Consider the following 22,308-nt stretch of genomic DNA (forward strand, 5'->3'; position numbering starts at 1 on the left):
GGTGTACCCATCACTGCTGACATTTATTGTCAACAACCGAGACCTCTTGCAGACGCAGTCCACGAGCAACGACCAGGAAGCCTGCGTGAAGTGGTGTTACTCCACGATAACGCCTGCCCGCATTCTGCTAGACTGACAAACACACTGTACAGGAGTTGGGTTACTCCACACTCATCTTACTCACCTTATCTTGCTTCATTTGATCTTCACCTTTTCCCCCCTCTAACGAACAGGCTTCAAGGAACTTCCTCTCCGGATGAAAATGCACTCCGAATATGGCTCCACGAGTTCTTCGCCTCAAAACCACGTGATTTCTACACTCACGGAATCGAAAAGTTATCCCAGCGTTGGCAGACTGTTGTAAATAGTGAAGGGTAAAAGTCTCTGTTGCGTTTATTGAACTTTGCTACGAACGTACGCACGATCTCAATAGATGTAGAGTCTCCCATTACAACGCACACACCACTCAGCCCACAGTCTCACTCTTTTATATGTAATTGGCAAAGTAACAGATGTATGTCAAACGTCGGCTCTAGGCCTCCCAACACAAAAGATACTTTTGTCCTACTCCTTGTAGACCCCAAAGCTCAAAACACGTCACTTGTAGGAACGCTGAACATACACTTCCATGTAGATCTCGGGATTCTTACGAAGATCGTTCTTCGACGGGTGCTAAAAAAATCGTTTAATTCTTATTTTGCCTTTTCGATACACCAAGCCACCCTTCCAGAGTCGCGGGTTACACTTTCGTGAGACTTGTGCGACAAATATCAGCCCTATTTTCATAAACATCGTAACGTCAACACCGCATTAATTAACGTAACTAATGAAGTGAAAGATGACTTCGACAACTGTGATGATGTTTGTTTTGTGGGGCGCTCAACTGCGCAGTTTATCATCGCCCGTATATAGTCCCGATCTTTACACAGTCCAATCGATCCACTTTCACGAATGATGATAAAATGATGAAGACAACACAAACACCCAGTCCCCGGGCCGAGAAAATCCCCAACCCGGCCGGGAATCGAACCCGGGACCCCGCGATCCAGAGGCAGCAATGCTAGCATTTTTTCTTTTTTTGCTATTCACAATTTTTCTAAAACAGCTTCAGCTACTTTCTGAGCCAGTTTATCACAATTTTCTCTAGTATCAGCCTCAACATAAACACGGACATCATCCTCTGAGCCAGAAGGCCGAACGAAAGCCCATCCACTGGGGTACTGAGATACAAGCTGATCCACTCTATCTTGAAGACCCAAAGGTGATACACATTTCCGCTCAGCATCAACAGTCTTCATTAAATTACGATCCTTGACAGTGATCCTGAGTTGCCAGTTAGGCAAATCTGTACAGGCTGCAGCCCAGTCCATAACAGACCATCCGCGAGCACTTAGCACAGCCTCTACTAGCGGAAGGTCAGATAGTGCATCTCCAGTTGCTTGATTGATTATTTTCATGTTTACAAGGAGTTGCTGTCCAGCATTATTATTAGAATCTGCAGCAGCTTTTATTATAAGCTCAACAGCTTTCTGTCCAAACAGCACAGTTCCATGACCATTTGCTTCAAAATATGCACCAATATCAAATTCTTGTGTCTTGTGATGCAGATGTTTGACACCAGTTGGTACACACACTACTGGGACATGCAGAGGCCGGCCGAAGTGGCCGTGCGGTTCTAGGCGCTGCAGTCCGGAACCGCGAGACCGCTACGGTCGCAGGTTCGAATCCTGCCTCGGGCATGGATGCGTGTGATGTCCTTAGGTTAGTTAGGTTTAACTATTTCTAAGTTCTAGGGGACTAATGACCTCAGAAGTTGAGTCCCATAGTGCTCAGAGCAATTTGAACCATTTTTTGACATGCAGAGTCTGCGATATGTATTTTGTTGACTTTCCAGTAGCATAAGCAGTCTGCACATTCCTAATAGCAAGCTTAAACCACTTTCTCGACCGAGATTCATTAAGTAACCAGCCACCAATGTTGCTATTCTGTCACCATCAAGCAGGTAAAATTTATTATTGTCGTCAGTAAAGAAATAGACAATCCGATCTGTATCCCCATCTACTGCAACACATCGAGCCAATCTGACTTCTGGGACACTTACTGGTTGTTGCTGCTCTACCTTCACAAACTCTGCTACACAGTGATAATTCAGCTTGCCTTCGGCATTATTGTATGGTTTGATTGTTAGGCGTCCATCTATTAGTGGGATAAGCTCCTTCATAACCAATTCCCCAACGCCATTTGCACCATGAAACAAAATTTCAGGTACATAGTTGCCACTGGAAGAATTCTTGCTTCTAAGAGCTCTAAGGTTGTTAAGAAGCTTTCTATAATAGTTTTCTTTAGATGGTGTCAGTCCACTGTGTTTGGCAGCCACAAAATAATGGAACCCAATCACGAATTTCTCCTTCCACAGCAGTAACGCCTTCCTTAAGAGCATTGGAGAGCTCTAGGCTGCTAGGTCTAGTATGCATTCCGAAGAAAACAGGAACAGCTGCATCAGTATTTATCTTCTCATTTTTCACTATCTTCAAAAGACATTCTTCTAAATTATCATCACTAACATTGGCAGAGTCTGTAGCAATTTTTTTTCCAGTGCTGACTTAGCATTTCTCCAAGAGGATCAACAATTTTCACACCATTGTTTTACACTGGATTAAGTGAAGCTGTCATCGTTACACCAATGGTTGCTCCTTTCGTCTTTGATCTTAACACGGCTAATAATCCCATTTGCACGTCACATGGTCCAAGTTCTCGGCTTTGGTCCTAAAGCCAGCTGTTCCATACCCTACAGTTTTTGTACTCTTTCCCGAATGCTTCTGCGCTCCAATCTTTGCTGTTTCACGAAATAGGTTCGTTTGAATTTCTCCCGACATTTTCTTACTTACAAATAAGCACTCACAAGACACAAAACTTCTCAGTACCACTTCCAAACAACCCGGTTTGCTCACGCAACCGTTTGCATGCGTACCACACTCTGACGTCTGCCACTAGACCACGAGCTTCGGACATTAGACAACTGTGATGCCACAATACTGGCTCTATTATACTTCAGCAAAGCAATTGATACCGCCAACTTTGACATACTGCACAGAAAAATAGACAGCTAAAATCTTCATGAAGTACGCTGGAGTTGTTTGAAAGCTACCTGAAAAAGAGACAGTCGTTCTGGAAGCATGTTCTTTCAGGAGTGCCACAGGGGTCAGTCCTGGACGTTTTCTTGTATGTCACCGATATTTCGTCATTTCGCTCTTCCTCCAAATGTCATTTTTATGTCGACGATCTCCAGCTTCACCAACGTCCTGTAACTCAGGATATCAATACGGCGAACGTCGGTATCGATGATGATTTTCAATTTGCGCTTAAGCTAAATGCGAAAGACTACAAAGTAATATTAGTATTCCATTAGAAATTAACGAGTTTTAAACTACACGAACAATTGCCTCTTACTCTTCTGGACGGTATTCCAATTCCTTATCAAAAACACTGAATATCTTGGGTGTAACATTGGAAGAGGGTGTCGGCTGGGCAGAATTTACAATCGTCACGTGTAGGAAGACTTCCACTTGCCTCTGTGTCAGTAAAAAGTTTCAGAACGTTTTCCTACAGGATATAAAAGTAAACTAATGTAATCACCTGTTCTGCGGGAGCTCCACCATTACGATCTAATCCAAAACAGCTTGAGTAGTGGGAACACTAGTCGGTTAGAACTATTCATGAATGTTTGTTTTCATCTGCAACATGTTCAGTGCTTCATACGCCCAGACAGGTTCGTTGCGCCGTGACAAGTTACGTAACTGCCATGCGCTCAGTTTACTACATCAGAGTCTCAGCGCTCAGGCTCCCCAGTATCTTGTTTCAGAGGTTAAATATTTTCGTCTAATCATAATCAAAACACAAGATCTCACTTATTTAGAACCACGGCTGTGCCCACACGTAAAACAGGAACATTGGCTAACACCTTCTCCGTTGCTGTCCACCCCTGAAACAAGCTAATCTTCACCCTATGCACAGTTCAATGTGATGTTGTTTTAAGAAAAAAAGTGAATTACCTCCCTCTGTTACCCTCATAGAGATTCTTCAAAAATTAATTTGTACGGCAAGTTTTCACTCCGTAAAACAGTAAAGCGGATGCTCCCATCTTCTCCAATTTACGCTTCTAGCTCTTTCCATTTCTCAATCTGTCACGCCACTTTCTTTCCCTTATCTTTATACTACTGTGTTTTCTCAGTTCCTCTTTCTCTCCGTATTGTATCCCTTCTCTCACATCTACATCTCCATCTCTATCCATATTCTGGAGAGCATGACCATTCCGTGTTCCATTCTAATGTGGAACGCGGGAACAATGGTTGCTTAAAAACCTCTATGCGTGCTGTAATAAGTCTAAATTTGTCTTCGCGGTATCTATGGAAGAGCTTCGTAGCGCGTCGTAACATGTTCCTAGATTCGTCGGTTCTAGAAACTTTCTAAGCGGATCTTCACGGGACAGTTTTCGTTTATTTTCACTCGTTTTCCGGTTCAATTGTTTCAGTATTTTCGCGACACACTTCCATGGGTCGAACAAACATGTAACCCTTCGTACTGGGCTTTTTATCCGTTCAATATTTCCTGTACATTGCTGCTAGCCCTCATACGTTGTATCTACCGCCCTGTAACTTCACTGTTGCACTCATGAACGACTGTAATCTGTGCTTGAAAAAATTGAAGCATGTCAGATTACCGCCTTGAGCTGCTAGTAAAGTACTTTATTTATACTACACAACCAGTTTCAGTTGTCTTATCATCATTAGGTTCATAGAAGTATTCACAGTATCATGTTAGCCGAAATATAAAATCGTTATTGCCAGGAGATGAAAAATGAATAATAATACATTGTTATCATATCTTAATATTAGTTACGTCAGCAGTCTATAAAATTGTGCTAGTGAGTGTATTCTTTTACGTTAAAATTGTAATCGGCTTTGGGTCGGCCGGGGTGGCCGAGCGGTTCTAGGCGCTACAGTCTGGAACCCCGCTACCGCTACGGTCGCAGGTTCGAATCCTGCCTCGGGCATGGATGTGTGTGATGTCCTTAGGTTGGTTAGGTTTAAGTAGTTCTAAGTTCTAGGGGACTGATGACCTCAGAAGTTAAGTCCCATAGTGCTCAGAGCCATTTTTGTAATCGGCTTTTAACCCTGTGAACAGGATAATACCGCACAGTGGCGATTGAACAGCTGATCATTGTAACACAGTGCTGATTACAGTTTTACAATGAATGAATACACTCAGTAGCACAGCTTCTATAGACTGATGACGTAATTGATGTTACGGTATAATAACACTGTGTTATTCATTGTTTTATTACGTGACGATAACGACGTTATCTTTCGACTAACAATTTTATGAATCTGATGATGGTCAGACGACTGAAACTAGCTGTTTAAGTAAAGTATTTTACCAGCAGCTCATGGCGGTAACATGACACTTTTCAGTTATATAAGACCTGAGAGAAACCACCTCCTCAAAATTTAAATCGTGCTTACTTTTTCCTCATTACAGTAACTACTAAATGTTTTAGGATAGATGTAACTAATGCTAATAGTAACTAATACAATGTAAAATGTGTAAAATACCTGATTAGATATAAAGGGGGTCAGATGACTTAATTTTTCCAGGTTAAATATATCAGTAAAAAGTTAAGTAAATATATGATGTGGCATGGACACCCACCTCTATCTTTTACTGGGTCTTTTTCTTGAACACCTTTCTCTTCATTTTCTCTGAATACGGGGTACACCACGCTCTTCCGTGATGCCACTGGTCTTTCTCTGCAATCGATCTCCCGATAACCTCTCCCGCTCTCGCTGACGCTGGTGGGTGAGGAGTGGTCGGTCATTTGCATTCTATTGGTTCCTCCCTGGTCTGAATACGTCTGACAGATCAAGCTAATTAGACGCTTTGCCGCATTGCCAGTGTCTGAGCTTTGCAACAGCGTCCACGATTGGATGGATCGTATTACGAACATAACCCAACGAGCTGCTGACTAATCTATCGCAAAGTCTTCATCAGAATTACAGAGACTATCTGTCCTATTGAAGGAAGGGAGATTAGGGTGTAACGTCCGGTCGACATCGAGGTCATTGGCGACGGAGAACACGCTCGGATTGTTGAAAAGATCGGGAAGGAACCATCTTGGCATTTGACTGAAGCAGTTTTGGGTAAATTACGGAAAATCTAAATCTGGACGGCCGGACGCGGATTCGAACCGTCGTCCTCCCGAATGTGAGTCCAGCGTATCTGTCCTCGTGTGGAGCGAGAAATATTGCTCTACAGTGACAGGAAGCGTAATGGCTGTTTGAAATGCCGACCATCTGCACAAGTCTCGCAGTTTTTCTGGTAATTAAAGCCAAAAACCACCCATTATTAAGAACAAGAAGAAATCGTAGCAGTAACTCCTGACCAACATAAATCGTTCCGGTAGATCTTCGAATGTATGCACGATGACGGCTTTCAGGAATGCAAGTGGTATGTAATTTCAACAAATGAAAAATAAGATTTTCCAGATCAGAGGAAGAGACACTGTCCAGATTAAGGAGACAAAGCATTTCGTTCGCGTTACAGCCAACGCCACGCAGAATTCAGTTTCCAAAAGCCACGAGTGATTGCTGATTCGATTTTCGGTTATGTCATTAAATGTAACGACACTGTTAAGCTACAGCGTGTTTGAGCACTTGTCCGCAAATGTTAAAGAGTCTATCCTACATATTTTAATTACATACAATAAGAACAAAAATTCCCTAATTCGCAGAAAAGAGCTGTTTCTAACTTGACAAGAGTCGTATCTGGATTAGGACTGTGGATATTTTTAAAAATATCGATAACCCGATATATTGATTTTTAAAAAATATCTTTGTCGTCTCTCGATACATCGAAAAATGTATCTGTATTTCGGAAGAAATATCTACATACCTGCCCATAAAAATATCGGCTGCGCATTGTAAATATACTGCCGGTTTTAAAATTTAAGTATTGATTGTACTGATTTATTATTAGATCTTCTGTACATCACCAAGATACCAGCATACCTATCCTCCTTAGAGCAAGAATTGAAAGGAAAACGACGCACGTTCGCTCTTGGACATAACAACTTCTCTAACAATGGTAACTGCAAGTAAGTGGTACTAAAAGGTGTCCGACGGGTCCGTCGTTCGGTTGCGTCACATATATGAGATCTATCCGGAACATTTCATGTCGACTTCCGTGTTTTTTTTTCTTTTTCGCCAATGCAAACGACCTTGCAGTTGTAGTATCAAAACTGCATGGTGAAGCCAAACGTCGCAGTTCTGTTGGTAGCGCCGAGCGCCGATTACGTCAGCATTTCCCCTCACACATCTCCGCCAACGGTAAAGACCAATCTTGTCATATAGCTTTCTGTTTTTTAAAGCAACTGGTGTGCTATTTCTTCACACCGTAAAACTTGTAATTCCATTTACACCGACACCACCCCCTTCCCCCATCCAGTTCAATCGGACTTCTTTTGTGCCACATATACTTGTTTCACACAGTCAAAGAGAAAGACTGGACGTAATGGCAGCTCAAAAAGTAGTAAGACTCCTTTGTATAGTGAAAGTAAAGTTATGTTCTGCTACAATTTCAATAGAACAACTTCAGATATTTACCGAAAATTGTGAAAAATATGATATAAAATAAAAATAACGGCACTCAGTATTGCCATTTTCATCTCGATGAATCGAAGAAAATGGTATCGCCGATACATGACGATATGTTTTGGCAAAGGTTTGATATATCGATATTCTGTCGACGGGCCTAGTCTGGATATCGATCGTAGTGATGCTGTACGGGCAGATGGTCAATCACAACTTAGTCTGGATCTTATAATGATACAGCTTCTCATTCGTTTACACTATGAGTTCAGTAGCTATCATTTAACCACTGATAAAATGACACTGCTGAAGGCCATACCGCTCCAGCGTCGCCTAATAGATGTTTTCTGCAACCTTCAGAAAGCCTAGAGTACTTCTTGAAGGCAGAATATCCTCTAACAACTTATAAGTTGTCCGAAAATGTCTTCATGTTCATTGAACGTGTTTCGTCTAACCACTTCATTTTACATATCGAATAGACGCTCCGTGACATTGTTTCACTCAAGAGAAAGAAATCTCTGCATTTGGCATTTCGTTTTGTAATTATTATGAACTGTGAGAAGGCCCCTTTTTGCGCTTCTTATTGGCGAATGGTTTTTCTAATTTTTGCTTTTATTGTAGCCTTTCAGCAATCACACGCAGTACCACCTGACAGGAGCGTCTTGGTTCTCGGAATTATTTTAGGTTTATTAAATGTTTAAATGACATTATACAATGAAGAGCCAAAGAAACTGGTATACCTGCCTAATATTGTGTAGGGCCCCGCGAGCACACAGATGTGCCGCAACACGACGCGGCATGGACTCGACTAATGTCTGAAGTAATACTGGAGGGAACTGACACCAAGAACCCTGCAGAGCTGTCCTTAAATCCTTTAGATCTCTTCTGAACACCCCATTGCAAGGCATCCCAAATATGATCAATAATGTTCATGGCTGGGGAGTTTGGTGGGGAGAGAAAGTGTTTAAACTCCGAACAGTGTTCCTGAGCGACTCTGTAGCAATTCTCGACACGTGAAGTGTCACATTGTCCTGCTGGAATTGTCCAAATCCGTCGGAATGTACAACGGACATGAATGGACGTAGCTGCTCAGACAGGATGCTTACGTACATGTCACCTGTCACAGTCGTATCTAGACGTATCAAAGGTCACATATCACTCCAGCTGCATACGCCCCACACCATTACAAAGCCTCCATGCAGGGTCCATGGATTCAAGAGGTTGTCCGCTCCATACAATTTGAAAAAAGACTCGTCTGACCAAGCAATATGTTTCCAGCCATCAACAGTCCAATGAGAGTGTTGACGGGCGCAGGCGAGGCGTAAAGCTTTGCGTCATGCGGACATCAAGGGTACATGAGTGGACCTTCGGCCCCGAAAGCCCATGTAGATGATGCTTCGTTGAATGGTTTGCACGCTGACACTTGTTGATGGTCCAGCATTGATATCTGCAGCCATTTGCGAACGTCACGTTGATCGATTCTCTTCAGTTGTCGTTGGTCCCGTTCTTGCAGGACCTTTTTCCGGCCGCAGCGATGTCGGAGATTTGATGTTGTACCGGATTCCTGATATTCACGGTACACTCGCGAAATGCTCCTACGGGAAAATCCCCACTTCATCGCTACCTCGGAGATGCTGCATCCCATCGCCCGTGCCCCGACTCTTAACACCACGTTCAGACTAACTTAATTTTTGATGACCTGCCGTTGTAGCAGCAGTAACCGATCTAACAACTGCGTCAGACACTTGTTTTCTTACATAGGCGTGCCGACCGCAGCGCTGTATTCTGCCTATTTACATATCTCTGTGTTTGAATACGCATGCCTATACCAGTTTCTTTGGCGCTTCAGTGTATGTGCCTCGCCTGCACGTGACCTAGGCGATCTCAGCAGAAGAACCGAGGATGCAATAGCCTCTATCGCTCCAGACATGTTTGTTGCTCACAAGGTTTGAGATAGAGTATCTTCTAGGCATTTTACGGCTAAGGATTTGCACAAAAATTTTTAAGTTACTTTACATGATACCGCAAACAAATATCTACTCGTATATTTCGTAGCTTCTTTTCTCATTGCATTTGGAAGTCGTAGAAGTTCATGAGCACACCTGTATTTTATGTACGGACTTCAGCGCCATGCTAGCGTAATGGCCAAAGCAGGAGAGGTATATTTCGCTGCTGTTAACATCTTTTGGGCAGTAGTCTGGCAAAATAGACAGGTCACCACCGTAAACCACGTAGCATGTGGAAACCAAGATGCTAGAGAGCTAATATCACAACTGAAATTTATGTGAGCTCACATTAACACCGACGAAGAAAAACAGCAACACACAATCGCACAGAACTCCACCTCTACTCCATGTCAAATGAGGTAATGCAATTGTATTCCCATTGAGGGCTCAGTACCGATATACTACCTGCCCGTGTCTGGGGCTGTCCGATCGTGGTCTTTGTGATACGTCACGTCAACTTGGTGTTTCCGACCAGAAATAAGTTGACGGAAAAAATATCACAACACCAAGAAACAGTTGCGCGACGTAAACGAAAGTTGGTAGTCGTGTTTCTATACCTGAAAGATTATGTCTATTCAAACTTCGCACCATTCGCGTAAGAGTGGTGCTAGTAGCGCCTCTGTGAGAATGTAAATCAGTTATACTTTAAATACACACTGTAACGGTCTTGAGCGTTTGTTACCTTTGAGATTTGGCGCCGTGAGTTGACGTTTGTCATGAACGCCTTTAAGGCGACAAACACACCATTATCAACACCTCACTGAGTTTGAACGAGGTCGACAGGGCAACAAGAGGTTGGATGTTCCTTCTGCGATATTACAGAAAGACTTCGCAGGAAGGCAGCCGCTGTGCGTGACTGCTGGCAACGGTGGTTACTACAGTTGCAAGAAGACCGGGTTTCGGATGCCATGTGGCACGACCGACGCGATCGGCGTGACTCTGGTGCATCGCACTGTATCTGCAGCAGCAATGTGAGCGGCAGTTGTCACCATAACGACACAACTAACTGTTACAAATCGAGTACGTCAAGGACAGCTCCGAGCCAGACGCCCTGAAGGGTGCATTCCACTGACCCCAAACCACTAGCACTTGCGACGTCAATTGTGTCAAGCGAAAGCTCGCTACAGGGCAGGGTGGAGTTCTGTTTCGTTTTCTGATTATGATGGTTTTGCCTCGGTGCCAGTTATGGCTGTCCATCGGCTGTCAGTTGAGGGCCTGCAACCAACCTGTCTGCATGCCAGACATACGGGACCTACACTTGCAGTCACAGCCTGGGGTGCGATGTCATATGACAGCAGGAACACTCTCGTGGTTATCACAAGGACCCTGACACCTTGATGAATAGCGCTCCAAGGGGTGTCGTCCAACTGGATAACGCTCGGCCACATACCACTATTGTAACCCAACGTGCTGTACAGGGCATCGACATATTGCCTTGGCCTTCTTGATCACCAGATCTGTCTCCAATCGAGTATATATGGGACATCATCGCACGACAGCTCGAGCGTCATCCATAACGAGCGTTAACCTTCCCTGTATCGACCGACCGAGTGTCACTGGTATGGAACACCATCCCACCCATCCCACAAACTGACATCCGGCATCTGAACAACATAATGCATGCACGTTTGTACGCTTGCATTTAACATTATGGCTGTTACACCAGCATTTCACACTTGCAATCACTTATCTCGTTTTTACATTAACCTGTGATATTGCAATGTTGATCATTTAAATACGCTACCTAGACAAATACAGGGTTATTACAAATGATTGAAGCGATTTCACAACTCTACAATAACTTTATTATTTGAGATATTTTCACAATGCTTTGCACACACATACAAAATCTAAAAAGTTTTTTTTAGGCATTCACAAATGTTCGATATGTGCCTCTTTAGTGATTCGGCAGACATCAAGCCGATAATCAAGTTCCTCCCACACTCGGCGCAGCATGTCCCCATCAATGAGTTCGAAAGCGTCGTTGATGTGAACTCGCAGTTCTGGCACGTTTCTTGGTAGAGGAGGTTTAAACACTGAATCTTTCACATAACCCCACAGAAAGAAATCGCATAGGGTTAAGTCGGGAGAGCGTGGAGGCCATAACATGAATTGCTGATCATGATCTCCACCACGACCGATCCATCAGTTTTCCAATCTCCTGTTTAATAAATGCCGAACATCATGATGGAAGTGCGGTGGAGCACCATCCTGTAGTACGTTTAGCTCCCTGCTTGCTTTATTCGTCGACTTCTGCGGGCTACGCGTGAAACTTGCCCGCACGCGTTCAACCGTTTCTTCGCTCACTGCAGGCCGACCCGTTGATTTCCCCTTACAGAGGCATCCAGAAGCTTTAAACTGCGCATACCATCGCCGAATGGAGTTAGCAGTTGGTGGATCTTTGTTGAACTTCGTCCTGAAGTGTCGTTGCACTATTATGACTGACTGATATGAGTGCATTTCAAGCACGACATACGCTTTCTCGGCTCCTGTCGCCATTTTGTCGCACTGCTCTCTCGAGCGCTCTGGCGGCAGAAACCTGAAGTGCGGCTTCAGCCGAACAAAACTTTATGAGTTTTTCTACGTATCTGTAGTGTGTCGTGACCATATGTCAATGAATGGACCTACAGTGAATTTATGAAATCGCTTCAATCATTTGTAATAGCCCTGTATATTCCTGAAATTTCATTGCTCTACATTAATTAGTTTCTATTGCTGGGAATTTTTTCTGTCAGTGTATTTCAGCTGTGGATTTTCCTTAACATTTTTTTAAGGCTTAGAACTACCTATGTAGATCAGGAGCGGCCACAAATTCAGCCCGAGAGCCGTGGCACGGTACGAGTCCCTTAAAGCTCAGACTGACTGGCCCATTCCCCCACCCCAATGCCCCCAGCCAAGCTAGGGCGTCTGAGCACGAGAAGGTGGAAAAGGGGGAAACTGCGAAAGCGCCGTATTTAAATCACAGTGCAGCTGTTCTGCACAAGACTTAGTTTCATATTTCACATTCCTCAAAAACATACATCTAAAACAAAACTAATTTCATTTTTGACGCACAGAAGAGAAATTTAATTTTTATCTAATACAAACCGTCGCCTGCGCACAGAGCAGAGGAAACCAATTTCGTACATTTTCGCGTCAGGTTGCCAAGTAATCGTGACTTATTTAGTTTCATAATCGACAAAACATCTTCCACAAACATATGTTGGTCGAAATGTTGTAGCATTACTTCAGTCTCATTATGGAGACATAGAAACTCCACCTGACAAAAGTTATATAGACGACCTGGACTATTTTAACGCCAAAGGATTTGTTTTTGAACGCGAATTACCTTGCAGATCAGTCAATTACATTAACAGGGCCGTTTTCAACTGATACGGCAAACAGTCTTGAAAACAGCTCCAGAACAGATGCAAGATTGGCAGTGTCCTCATAATGTTTAGGAAACTATCCTTATAATTATTTCAAGGGTCAATCAGTTCTTCAAACTTAAATTTTTCTTTAATACCGGTGAGCTTCCGTTCATCAGAGTGCGTTCATTCTACAACGCTATCTTTTCAATTGCATCCACATAAAATCAGAAGGAAGTTAGCTTTCAGTGTCTTACTGTGGACACTATGCACACACGTCAACGCAAAATGCGAAGACTGCAATCCATTCCGAAAGTTGTAATTTTCGTTCCTTCATTCAACCCTTTCGAAAACTGTTGCAATTGACAGTGGAATAATGTGTGCGACTTCAAAAATCTTACTATTAGTACCTACAACTTCTTCAAATACTCCATGTTGACGTACAGAACAATGAACCCCATATGTGGATCGTTGTAACACTTTGCTCTTTCATTGTCAACTAAATTTTTAAATTAGTTCAGCATGGTATTGTGACGACATTTAAGAGCAAATTTGCAGTACCTGTCACCTATGCGACTGCATAGTACATGCTGAGAATTTTCATCCCTCTCTTCTGCCATTCGCATTCATTTTTAAAGGCTCGTAACGATAGATCGCTAGACTGTCTCTTTTCGGCAAACAGCCACAGAAACTGTGAACGTCCTTCATACCATGAACAAATAGTGATGGGTAAACAGCTCCAAAGTCACGATCCTACCGAAGGGAAGAGAACTCCGTCGACTGAAAAATCCCACACAGTAATACTCAGTGAAATGCCTTGCTGTTCCACGTATTCCCGAGAAGGACCGAGCAAAGCCGCACGCAGTTCGTACACGCTGCACGCGCGAAGTTGGGCACGCCGTGGCCAGCCCGTACGTGCATAGAAGATACGTAGGTATGTCTACATATTTTTAAAATTTTATTTATTTTTACCATTATTCTCTGTCTGCGACATCGCTGCATTAAATCCTAGAATTTTTGCCTTATTTTGTGAGTTTTAATTCCCATTCAATTTTTCGTAGGAAAGCCAGAGATTTTTAAACATCTTAAATCCTCGTAGTCACTATTGTCGAGATTTAAGGTTTTTTTCAGTTTTGAAGAGGAAGGCCAATGGAATCTTTTTTAATCTCAAATACAGCATTTACTGCTTCCGCCAGCATCTTATTTAACAGAAAGTATGCGTTTGAATGTTTTTGCTTTATCGAGGAGTTTAGTTTCCGATGCCAAACTTCAACAGCGTTCGTGGTCCTGTGCTGCTAGTTAAAAACATTTCACATTTCCGTCCACTGACTGACCCTATACTTTGAGAACTGTGCGAACTTTTCTCCACAGCGCGTTTCTTCAATTATTACCATTCGCACTTATTCGGCACTGTTTAATCAGAGATGTGCCACTGCAGCACACATGCGACTAAACGATCGGACCTCTTCTCTGTCCCTGTATCCGTCTGTTAATCGCATTTCCTGTATTTAAAAGATGGTTGAAATGGCTCTGAGCACTATGGGCCTTAATATCTTAGTTCATCAGTCCCCTAGAACTTAGAACTACTTAAACCTGAAACGTCCCCTTTGAAAAATTATACACGACTGTGCTTAAACTGACACACAATATTTTTAGCGCAACGCAATCTGACTTTCAAAAATCCCTACAAAAGAATGGCCCTGACTAACATTAACCTATACGTTTCACCAATCACTTACCTCACAAAAATCTTGGTTACTCGAACTACTGCAATACAGCGAGCGCCACTACTGCCAGCTAAATAAAAGATTCAAACTACGGAAGGCACTAACTACTGATAGACATAGTTAGCAAACGAAATATTTCAATAGAGAACAATGTATTTACCTTAATATCATCAAAAGTCAAAATATATATAGCAGTTCATGACATCCAGTCTTACAAATTTCAAAACTCCGCCATTTCTTTCCCCACATCCACCACTGCTGGCGGCTCACCTGCAACTTCGCAACGCTACGCGCTGTTCACATCCAACTGCCCAACACTACAATGGCAGACAACAATGCAAACTAGCCACAGACTGCACACAGCACAGCCAGTGATTTTCATACAGAGCGCTACGTGGCGTTACCAATAAGAAAACAGAAACAGCCTACTTACAAACCTAACTAACCTAAGGACATCACGCACATCCATGCCCGAGGCAGGATTCGAACCTGCGACCGTAGCAGTCGCGCGGTTCCGAACTGAAGCACCTAGAACCGCTCGGCCACCGCGGCCGGCTCCTGTATTTACTTTCACAGACATTGGCTGAAACGAAAACTGCAACCGGAAGGGGAGGTTTCAGAGAAAAATGTTTTCATAGCTCTAACTGCTGCTATTTCAAAGTGTTACACTGAAGATTTTGGTGACCACCTAGACGTTGTCTTTCTCTATCCGGAAAAAATCTTTGTTATGTATTTTGAATTTTGAGTGGGAGCATGTATTGTGCACAGCTGTTTGAATTGTTACGAACAACTGTCGGATGTCCCCGTCCATAGGAAGAGTTCCATTTTAACGGAGAATTTTCTCTACTTCTTCAAACCAAACACCAGGATCCTTTTATGACAAACAGATACATAGTCAGTCTTCAAAAAAACTATAACCTTCAATTATACTCAAAATGTGTTAGCTCAGTTGAATCTCCACACTATAGTCAGGAGGCTGGGTCGTTTCAACAGCTCCTCTTTTTACTCTACACAATCCAGTATTCGAGTGCTTAATGATATAGCATATTTGCGAGAAAACATTAACGGTTATTTTTCAATTTTTGAAATTCCTCTTTAAAAATACGGAAAACAGGTACTGGCTTTTCTACGCGAACTGTTTCCCTGAAACTACGCATTCCTTTTGTAAACTGCATTCTGTTGCGTCAAGTGGACAAGAATGTTGCTATTCAGCCATGATTCTGCCATTAGCGATTTGTAATCGGCCTCGACGCTTACCCCGTTCGTAAATCCCGTGTAGCCGGTTCGTACTCTTATAACTGTTTGTATGATCATGTTAGCGATGATCATCCCTGGGAAGTAACGGTAGCCCTTTCGTTGTAATTATTTCCATCATCTGCATTGTATAGAACTGAAGTAGCGAAGGAAACTGCACGGAAACGAGGTCTTTCGGCGTGGGCATTGCCTGAGCGACGGTGACAACTGATCCGCTACTGGTGAACGACCGACTCAAATCAATAGTGTGGGAGGCTCTGATCGGAACTGGTAGTATTGAAAACCTGTTGGTGGGAAGTGCCACGGTACCTGTGGCACCTGCGAAAGGGTCTGAAATGTCACGGTCGGAAAGCCCGCCAGCACAACCACCGCCTCACCTTTCGGGCTTGATATTTATTTCCTGTAGGTATAGAGCAGTGACCGTCAGCGTTTTTTGATCAAGAGGCAGAATCTCAGGCCGGTAGACTAGGTACAGAAGGGCGTGAAAAGTTGGCCGCCAGTCCCCTAAAACTGATTATTATCAACACATCGCGTCGACTGTACCGTTTCAGATGGCTGTCACCCTCAACAAGCCAAAAGTTGACATTGTAATAAACTGCTTGACGAAATGTTGTTGCGTCGTTTGTGTGAGCGGATAACTGATTAATATCAGCAACTGTACTTGTACTTAAATGCATTATACAGGGTGTTACAAAAAGGTACGGCCAAACTTTCAGGAAACATTCCTCACACACAAAGAAAGAAAATATGTTATGTGGACATGTGTCCGGAAACGCTTACTTTCCATGTTAGAGCTCATTTTATTACTTCTCTTTAAATCACATTAATCATGGAATGGAAACACACAGCAACAGAACGTACGGGCGTTACTTCAAACAGTTTGTTACAGAAAATGTTCAAAATGTCCTCCGTTAGCGAGGATACATGCATCCACCCTCCGCACTCTCCATACAGTGACGTGGTCAACTTTACCTTGTACAGCAGCAACTTCTCTGACGCTGACATTAGGGTTATCGTTAACTGCACGAAGAATTGCCTCGTCCATTGTAGGTGTCCTCGTCGTTCTAGGTCTTCCCCAGTCGCGAGTCATAGGCTGGAATGTTCCGTGCTCCCTAAGACGCCGATCAATTGCTTCGAACGTCTTCCTGTCAGGACACCTTCGTTCTGGAAATCTGTCTCGATACAAACGTACCGCACCACGGCTATTGCCCCGTGCTAATCCATGCATCAAATGGGCATCTGCCAACTCCGCATTTGTAAACATTGCACTGACTGCAAAACCACGTTCGTGATGAACACTAACCTGTTGATGCTACGTACTGATGTGCTTGATGCTAGTACTGTAGAGCAATGAGTCGCATGTCAACACAAGCACCGAAGTCAACATTACCTTCCTTCAATTGGGCCAACTGGCGGTGAATCGAGGAAGTACAGTACATACTGACGAAACTAAAATGAGCTCTAACATGGAAATTAAGCGTTTCCGGACACATGTCCACATAACATCTTTTCTTTATTTGTGTGTGAGGAATGTTTCCTGAAAGTTTGGCCGTACCTTTTTGTAAGACCCTGCATAATATGAGACACGACCACAAATGTTTATTAAATTTTTTGATTGTCATTTTTCTTTTATTCATCGCGATGTATTACGACAGGCTTAATTTAATTTCATATTCCTTGCTACAGATATGCATTGCATTTCAAGATGACCATCTCTGTAATGTGCATTTTCGATTCCATGTTACTTCCGTGTCCAAACTTATACCACAACAACTGATCGATACAAGTTGCTGACGTCCGTGAGTTGTCAGCATTTAAAGACAAACAACAAAACATTCCTCCTCCACATCCTCTAATCCAGGAGTGGTTGTTCTACGTACGCCTCTGCCTGTGAGACAAGCGGCCAGCTTCACTTAGCTCACAGCCGAATTCACCAACGTCAATTAAAACTAAGCTCATCTTAAAACATTACTGTCTCTGAAGAAGTTTTGTTTGATACTGAACGGGAAAACTACACGCTGAAGAAACTGTTAACGTTATTTGACGTTTTTTTGAGTTGAAATGCTGGTTACTGGATGCACGTTCTTATAAAATATGGCAGACAACCGTGGGCCACACAAATACTTGATTCTAGCCGCACGTGGCCGGCGGGCCACAGTTCGACGACCACTGGTGTCGAGGGTGAGCGGTTGTTCCCCAGTGTCGGTTTTTCTGCGGTCTCTAGACTACTACGTGCCACCCTACTTTTTCCATTACGCTGAGGAGAACACGTGTTATACAATGCTGAGCTATTGGTAATGCTAAACATGGAAAACACAAATGTAAATAAATGCTCAATATTAACTTATTTACTAAGAGTTTTCATCAGAGTTCCATACAATACTTTAATTAGTGACCTGTTTCGAACATCTTCGTTCATTCTGAAACCCTTACCTATTGTGTGTATTGTGTATTGAACTGGCGACGTAGAAACGATGGAGAGGCTTCGTCCCGCCGTAGCCCTCAGTGGTTCACAAGCCAACAACAGGCCACAGCAGTCCACCCACCCCACTGCCGCCCCACACCGAACCCAGGGTTGTTGTGCGGTTCGGCCCCCAGTGGACCCCCCTCCCCCTTCCTGGGGAACGTAACGTCTCATATCAGACGAGTGTAACCGCAAATGTTTGGGTGTCAGTGTAATTATGGTGTACACGTGCGTGGAGACAGTGTTTGCACAGCAATTGCCGACGTAGTGTAACTGAGGCGGAATAAGGGGAACCAGCCAGCATTCACCGACACAGAAGGAAAACCGCCTTAAAAATCACCCACAGGCTGGCCGGCACACCGGACCTTGACACTACAATCCAGTGGTCGTCAAAATTTTTTGCTCAAGGACCAAAACTAACAATATGATGTGGCACCTCGGGCCACAGATTTCCTGGTCTTTTTAATAACTGGCAATCCACGTAAAATGGTGTGTTACGAACTTCCAATAGACTAACTATAGTAAAGAAGCGAGAGGTTTACCACTGACTTTCTAGCACTTATCGTTAAAGTCGATACCATTCGGACCACTACGTGTAGAATGTTCTCTGTTTCAGATTGTTGCCACCCTCAATTACCTGTAAATTGTAACACTGTAATTGCCCGATGGAATGTTGCTGCGTTGTCTTCGTGGACAGATGGTTAATAACAGCAAATGGACTTATACTTAAATGTATTATGTAACATGAGACACGATCACAACTGTTTTCTACATGTTTTGAAGGTCATTTTTCTTCAACTCATTTGACTGAACTACAACATCCTTGATTTTATTTCATACTAGATGAGATACCTGGCATTGGCTAGATATGTATTTATTCCAATCTTATGTTATTCTCTCTCTTCCTTCCCTCACACTCTGTCGTTCATCTCGACTTTCCCCTCACTCACCATCTCTTCACCCCTTTATCTGTCCACTTCGCACTACCCCTGTATGTATCCAAGTCCTCCCCCCCTTCTCCCTCCACATTACCATCCCCCACCCCAATAAGACGTTGACTTTGCTTACCCCACAATATTTATTTACTGACTGAAAATAATATGTGTATGAGTGTGGTTGAAATCGATCCGAAAGTTTTGGAGGAGAAGTGGAGGATAAAAACACACACACACACACACACACACACACACACACATACATTTTTAAGAGATAATGACTAATTATTTCTTTTAACAAATATATACCGCATAAGACCGTCTCTACAGGGTGGTCCATTGGTCGTGACCAGGTCAAATATCTCAAGAAATGAGCGTCAAATGAAAAAACTACAAAAAACGAAACTCGTCTAGCTTGAAGGGGGAAACCAGATGGCGCTATGGTTGGCCCGCTAGATGGTGCTGCCATAGGTCAAACGGATATCAACTGCGTTTTTTTTAAATAGTAACCCCCATTTTTATTACATATTCGTGTAGTACGTAAATAAATATGAATGTTTTAGTTGAACCACTTTTTTCGCTTTGTGTTAGATGGCGCTATAATAGTCACAAACGTATAAGTACGTGGTATCACGTAACATTCCGCCAGTGAGGACGGTATTTGCTTCGTGATACATTACCCGTGTTGAAATGGACCGTTTACCAATTGCGGAAGAGGTAGATATCGTGTTGATGTATGGCTGTTGTGATCAAAATACCCAACGAGCGTGTGCTACGTATGCTGCTCGGTATCCTGGACGACATCATCCAAGTGTCCGGACCGTTCGCCGGATAGTTACGAGTATTTACGGAAACAGGAAGTATTCAGCCCATGTGAAACGTCAACGACGACCTGCAACGAATGATGAAGCCCAAGTAGGTGTTTTAGCTGCTTTCGCGGCTAATCCGCACATCAGTAGCAGACAAATTGCGCGAGAATCGGGAATCTCGGAAACGTCGGTGTTGAGAATGCTACATCGATATCCATTGCACCCGCACCATATTTCTATGCACCACGAACTGCATGGCGACGACTTTGAACGTCGTGTACAGTTCTGCCACTGGGCACAAGAGAAATTACGGAACGGTGACATATATTTTGCACGCGTTCTACTTAGCGACGAAGCGTCATTCACCAACAGCGCTAACGTAAACCGGCATAATATGCACTATTGGGCAACGGAAAATTCACGATGACTGCAACAAGTGGAACATCAGCGACCATGGCGGGTTAATTGTAAGTAGGCTGTTTAGGTTTTTTATTGGTAACGCCACCTCTGTATGAAAATCACTGGCTGTGCTGTGTGCAGTCTGTGGCTGCTTTGCATTGTTGTAATACTCGCCATTGTAGTGTTAGGCAGCTGGCTGTGAACAGCGCGTAGCGTTGCGCAGTTGGAGGTGAGCCGCCAGCAGTGGTGGATGTGGGGAGAGAGATGGCGGAGTTTTGAAATTTGTCATGAACTGCTATATTTATATATGATGATATCAAGGTAAATACATTGTTTGTTCTCTATTAATATCTTTCATTTGCTAACTATCCCTATCAGTAGTTAGTGCCTTCCATAGTTTGAATCTTTTATTTAGCTGGCAGTAGTGGCGCTCGCTGTATTGCAGTAGCTTGAGCAGCGAAGATTTTTGTGAGGTAAGTGATTTGTGAAAGGTATAGTTTAATGTTAGTCAGGGCCATTCTTTTGTAGGGAATTTTGAAAGTCAGATTGCGTTGCGCTAACAAAATATTGTGTGTCAGTTTAAGCACAGTCATGTATAATTGTTCAAAAGGGGACGTTTCATATGTCGACCCTTAGCCGAGGATACCTCACTGGAATCTTCTGATTTTTTCTTGTAGTTTGTGTAATTAGTGTAGATTTTGTTTATTGCTAGCGCGTAATTATAGAGAGAATTTCCTTTGTAGTTGTAGTTTTTCATTGTTGTACAGTAAAACAGTTGTGGCATGCATGTAGATTTGCAGCAAGTTTTTCGCAGCTGCGCTTGCAATTAACTAAATATTATTTTCAGTGCTATGTTAATGTGTTCTCTTATTTTTGCTCTTCAAATTGTGCTTTTCTGTGTTGTCGTGTGAAATATTGTGACAATAATGGCGTGTGAAAAACGTAATACTAGGCTCCAAAGTAAACTGAGAAATGACAGTGAAGACGAAAGCAGTGTGATAGCGCCGCAGAGTAATGAATTAACAGCCATTCAAAGTAGTAATTTGGTAACTGTGCATAGGGAAATGGAGCAGGCGGCAAACAATGGCGTGGACAGTGAAACAATTAGTGAAGAGGGACGCATTATCGATCGATCGGGCGGTAACAGCTTGCCTCAGGAATCGGGAATGACAGGACACAATTTTGCAAATACTGTAGACTCAGGTTTTGGGTTCTCAACGTTTTCTCAAACGAGTCAAGACACATTTTCTGCTTGTCAAAATGTGAATGTTGCCGGTGCAACTTCACTGCCGAAAAGCACTGAGGAACATGTTTCAGACACCAGTGCATTGTTATTACAATTAATGCAACAAATGGGACAAAAGCTTGAAAAGTTAGACACAATGGAACAACACAAGAGACAAACACAGCAACAGTTAGACACAGTGGAACAAAATCTCAAAAAGTTAGACACAGTGGAACAAAATCTCAAAAAGTTAGACACTACACTTGAACAAACACGTGAAGATTTAACCACTGAGTTACATAACATCGAATCGAAATGTCAAAAGGTCTGTAATGACGTAAAAACACAAATTTGTGAGCATTTCCAACCTATTTTTTCGCGTCATGAAACTGTATTACAGAATCACGAAGCAGCCATAAAAGAACTGCAAAGTATTGTTCATGAAAATCATGAGACCTTGCAAGCTAAAACTGACTCAGTTGCATCTACCGATTCGGTT

The 22,308-nt window shown here is 43.0% G+C and overlaps 1 protein-coding gene across 1 annotated transcript; it reads right to left on the reverse strand.

Moving 5' to 3' along the window:
• Positions 1–1,085: 1,085 nt before the first annotated feature.
• On the reverse strand, positions 1,086–2,221 carry LOC124799034 (phosphoacetylglucosamine mutase-like). The gene is made up of 2 exons (XM_047262571.1): positions 2,102–2,221; positions 1,086–1,595 (listed from the first exon to the last, which is right to left on the reverse strand). Exons 1-2 carry the CDS (start codon positions 2,219–2,221, stop codon positions 1,086–1,088), a joined length of 630 nt encoding a protein of 209 aa, XP_047118527.1.
• Positions 2,222–22,308: the final 20,087 nt, after the last annotated feature.

This window comes from Schistocerca piceifrons, chromosome 5, assembly GCF_021461385.2.
Source record: "Schistocerca piceifrons isolate TAMUIC-IGC-003096 chromosome 5, iqSchPice1.1, whole genome shotgun sequence".
Classification (NCBI taxonomy): Eukaryota; Metazoa; Arthropoda; class Insecta; order Orthoptera; family Acrididae; genus Schistocerca; species Schistocerca piceifrons.

What these genes read in the sequence shown, in the direction of transcription:
- LOC124799034 (XM_047262571.1), bottom strand. Translation starts at nt 2,221, where the DNA reads ATGAAGGAGCTTATCCCACTAATAGATGGACGCCTAACAATCAAACCA. An exon ending in AGGTAGAGCAGCAACAACCA is followed by an intron (nt 1,596 to 2,101) that starts GTAAGTGTCCCA and finishes CTGCATCACAAG; the next exon opens with ACACAAGAATTTGATATTGG.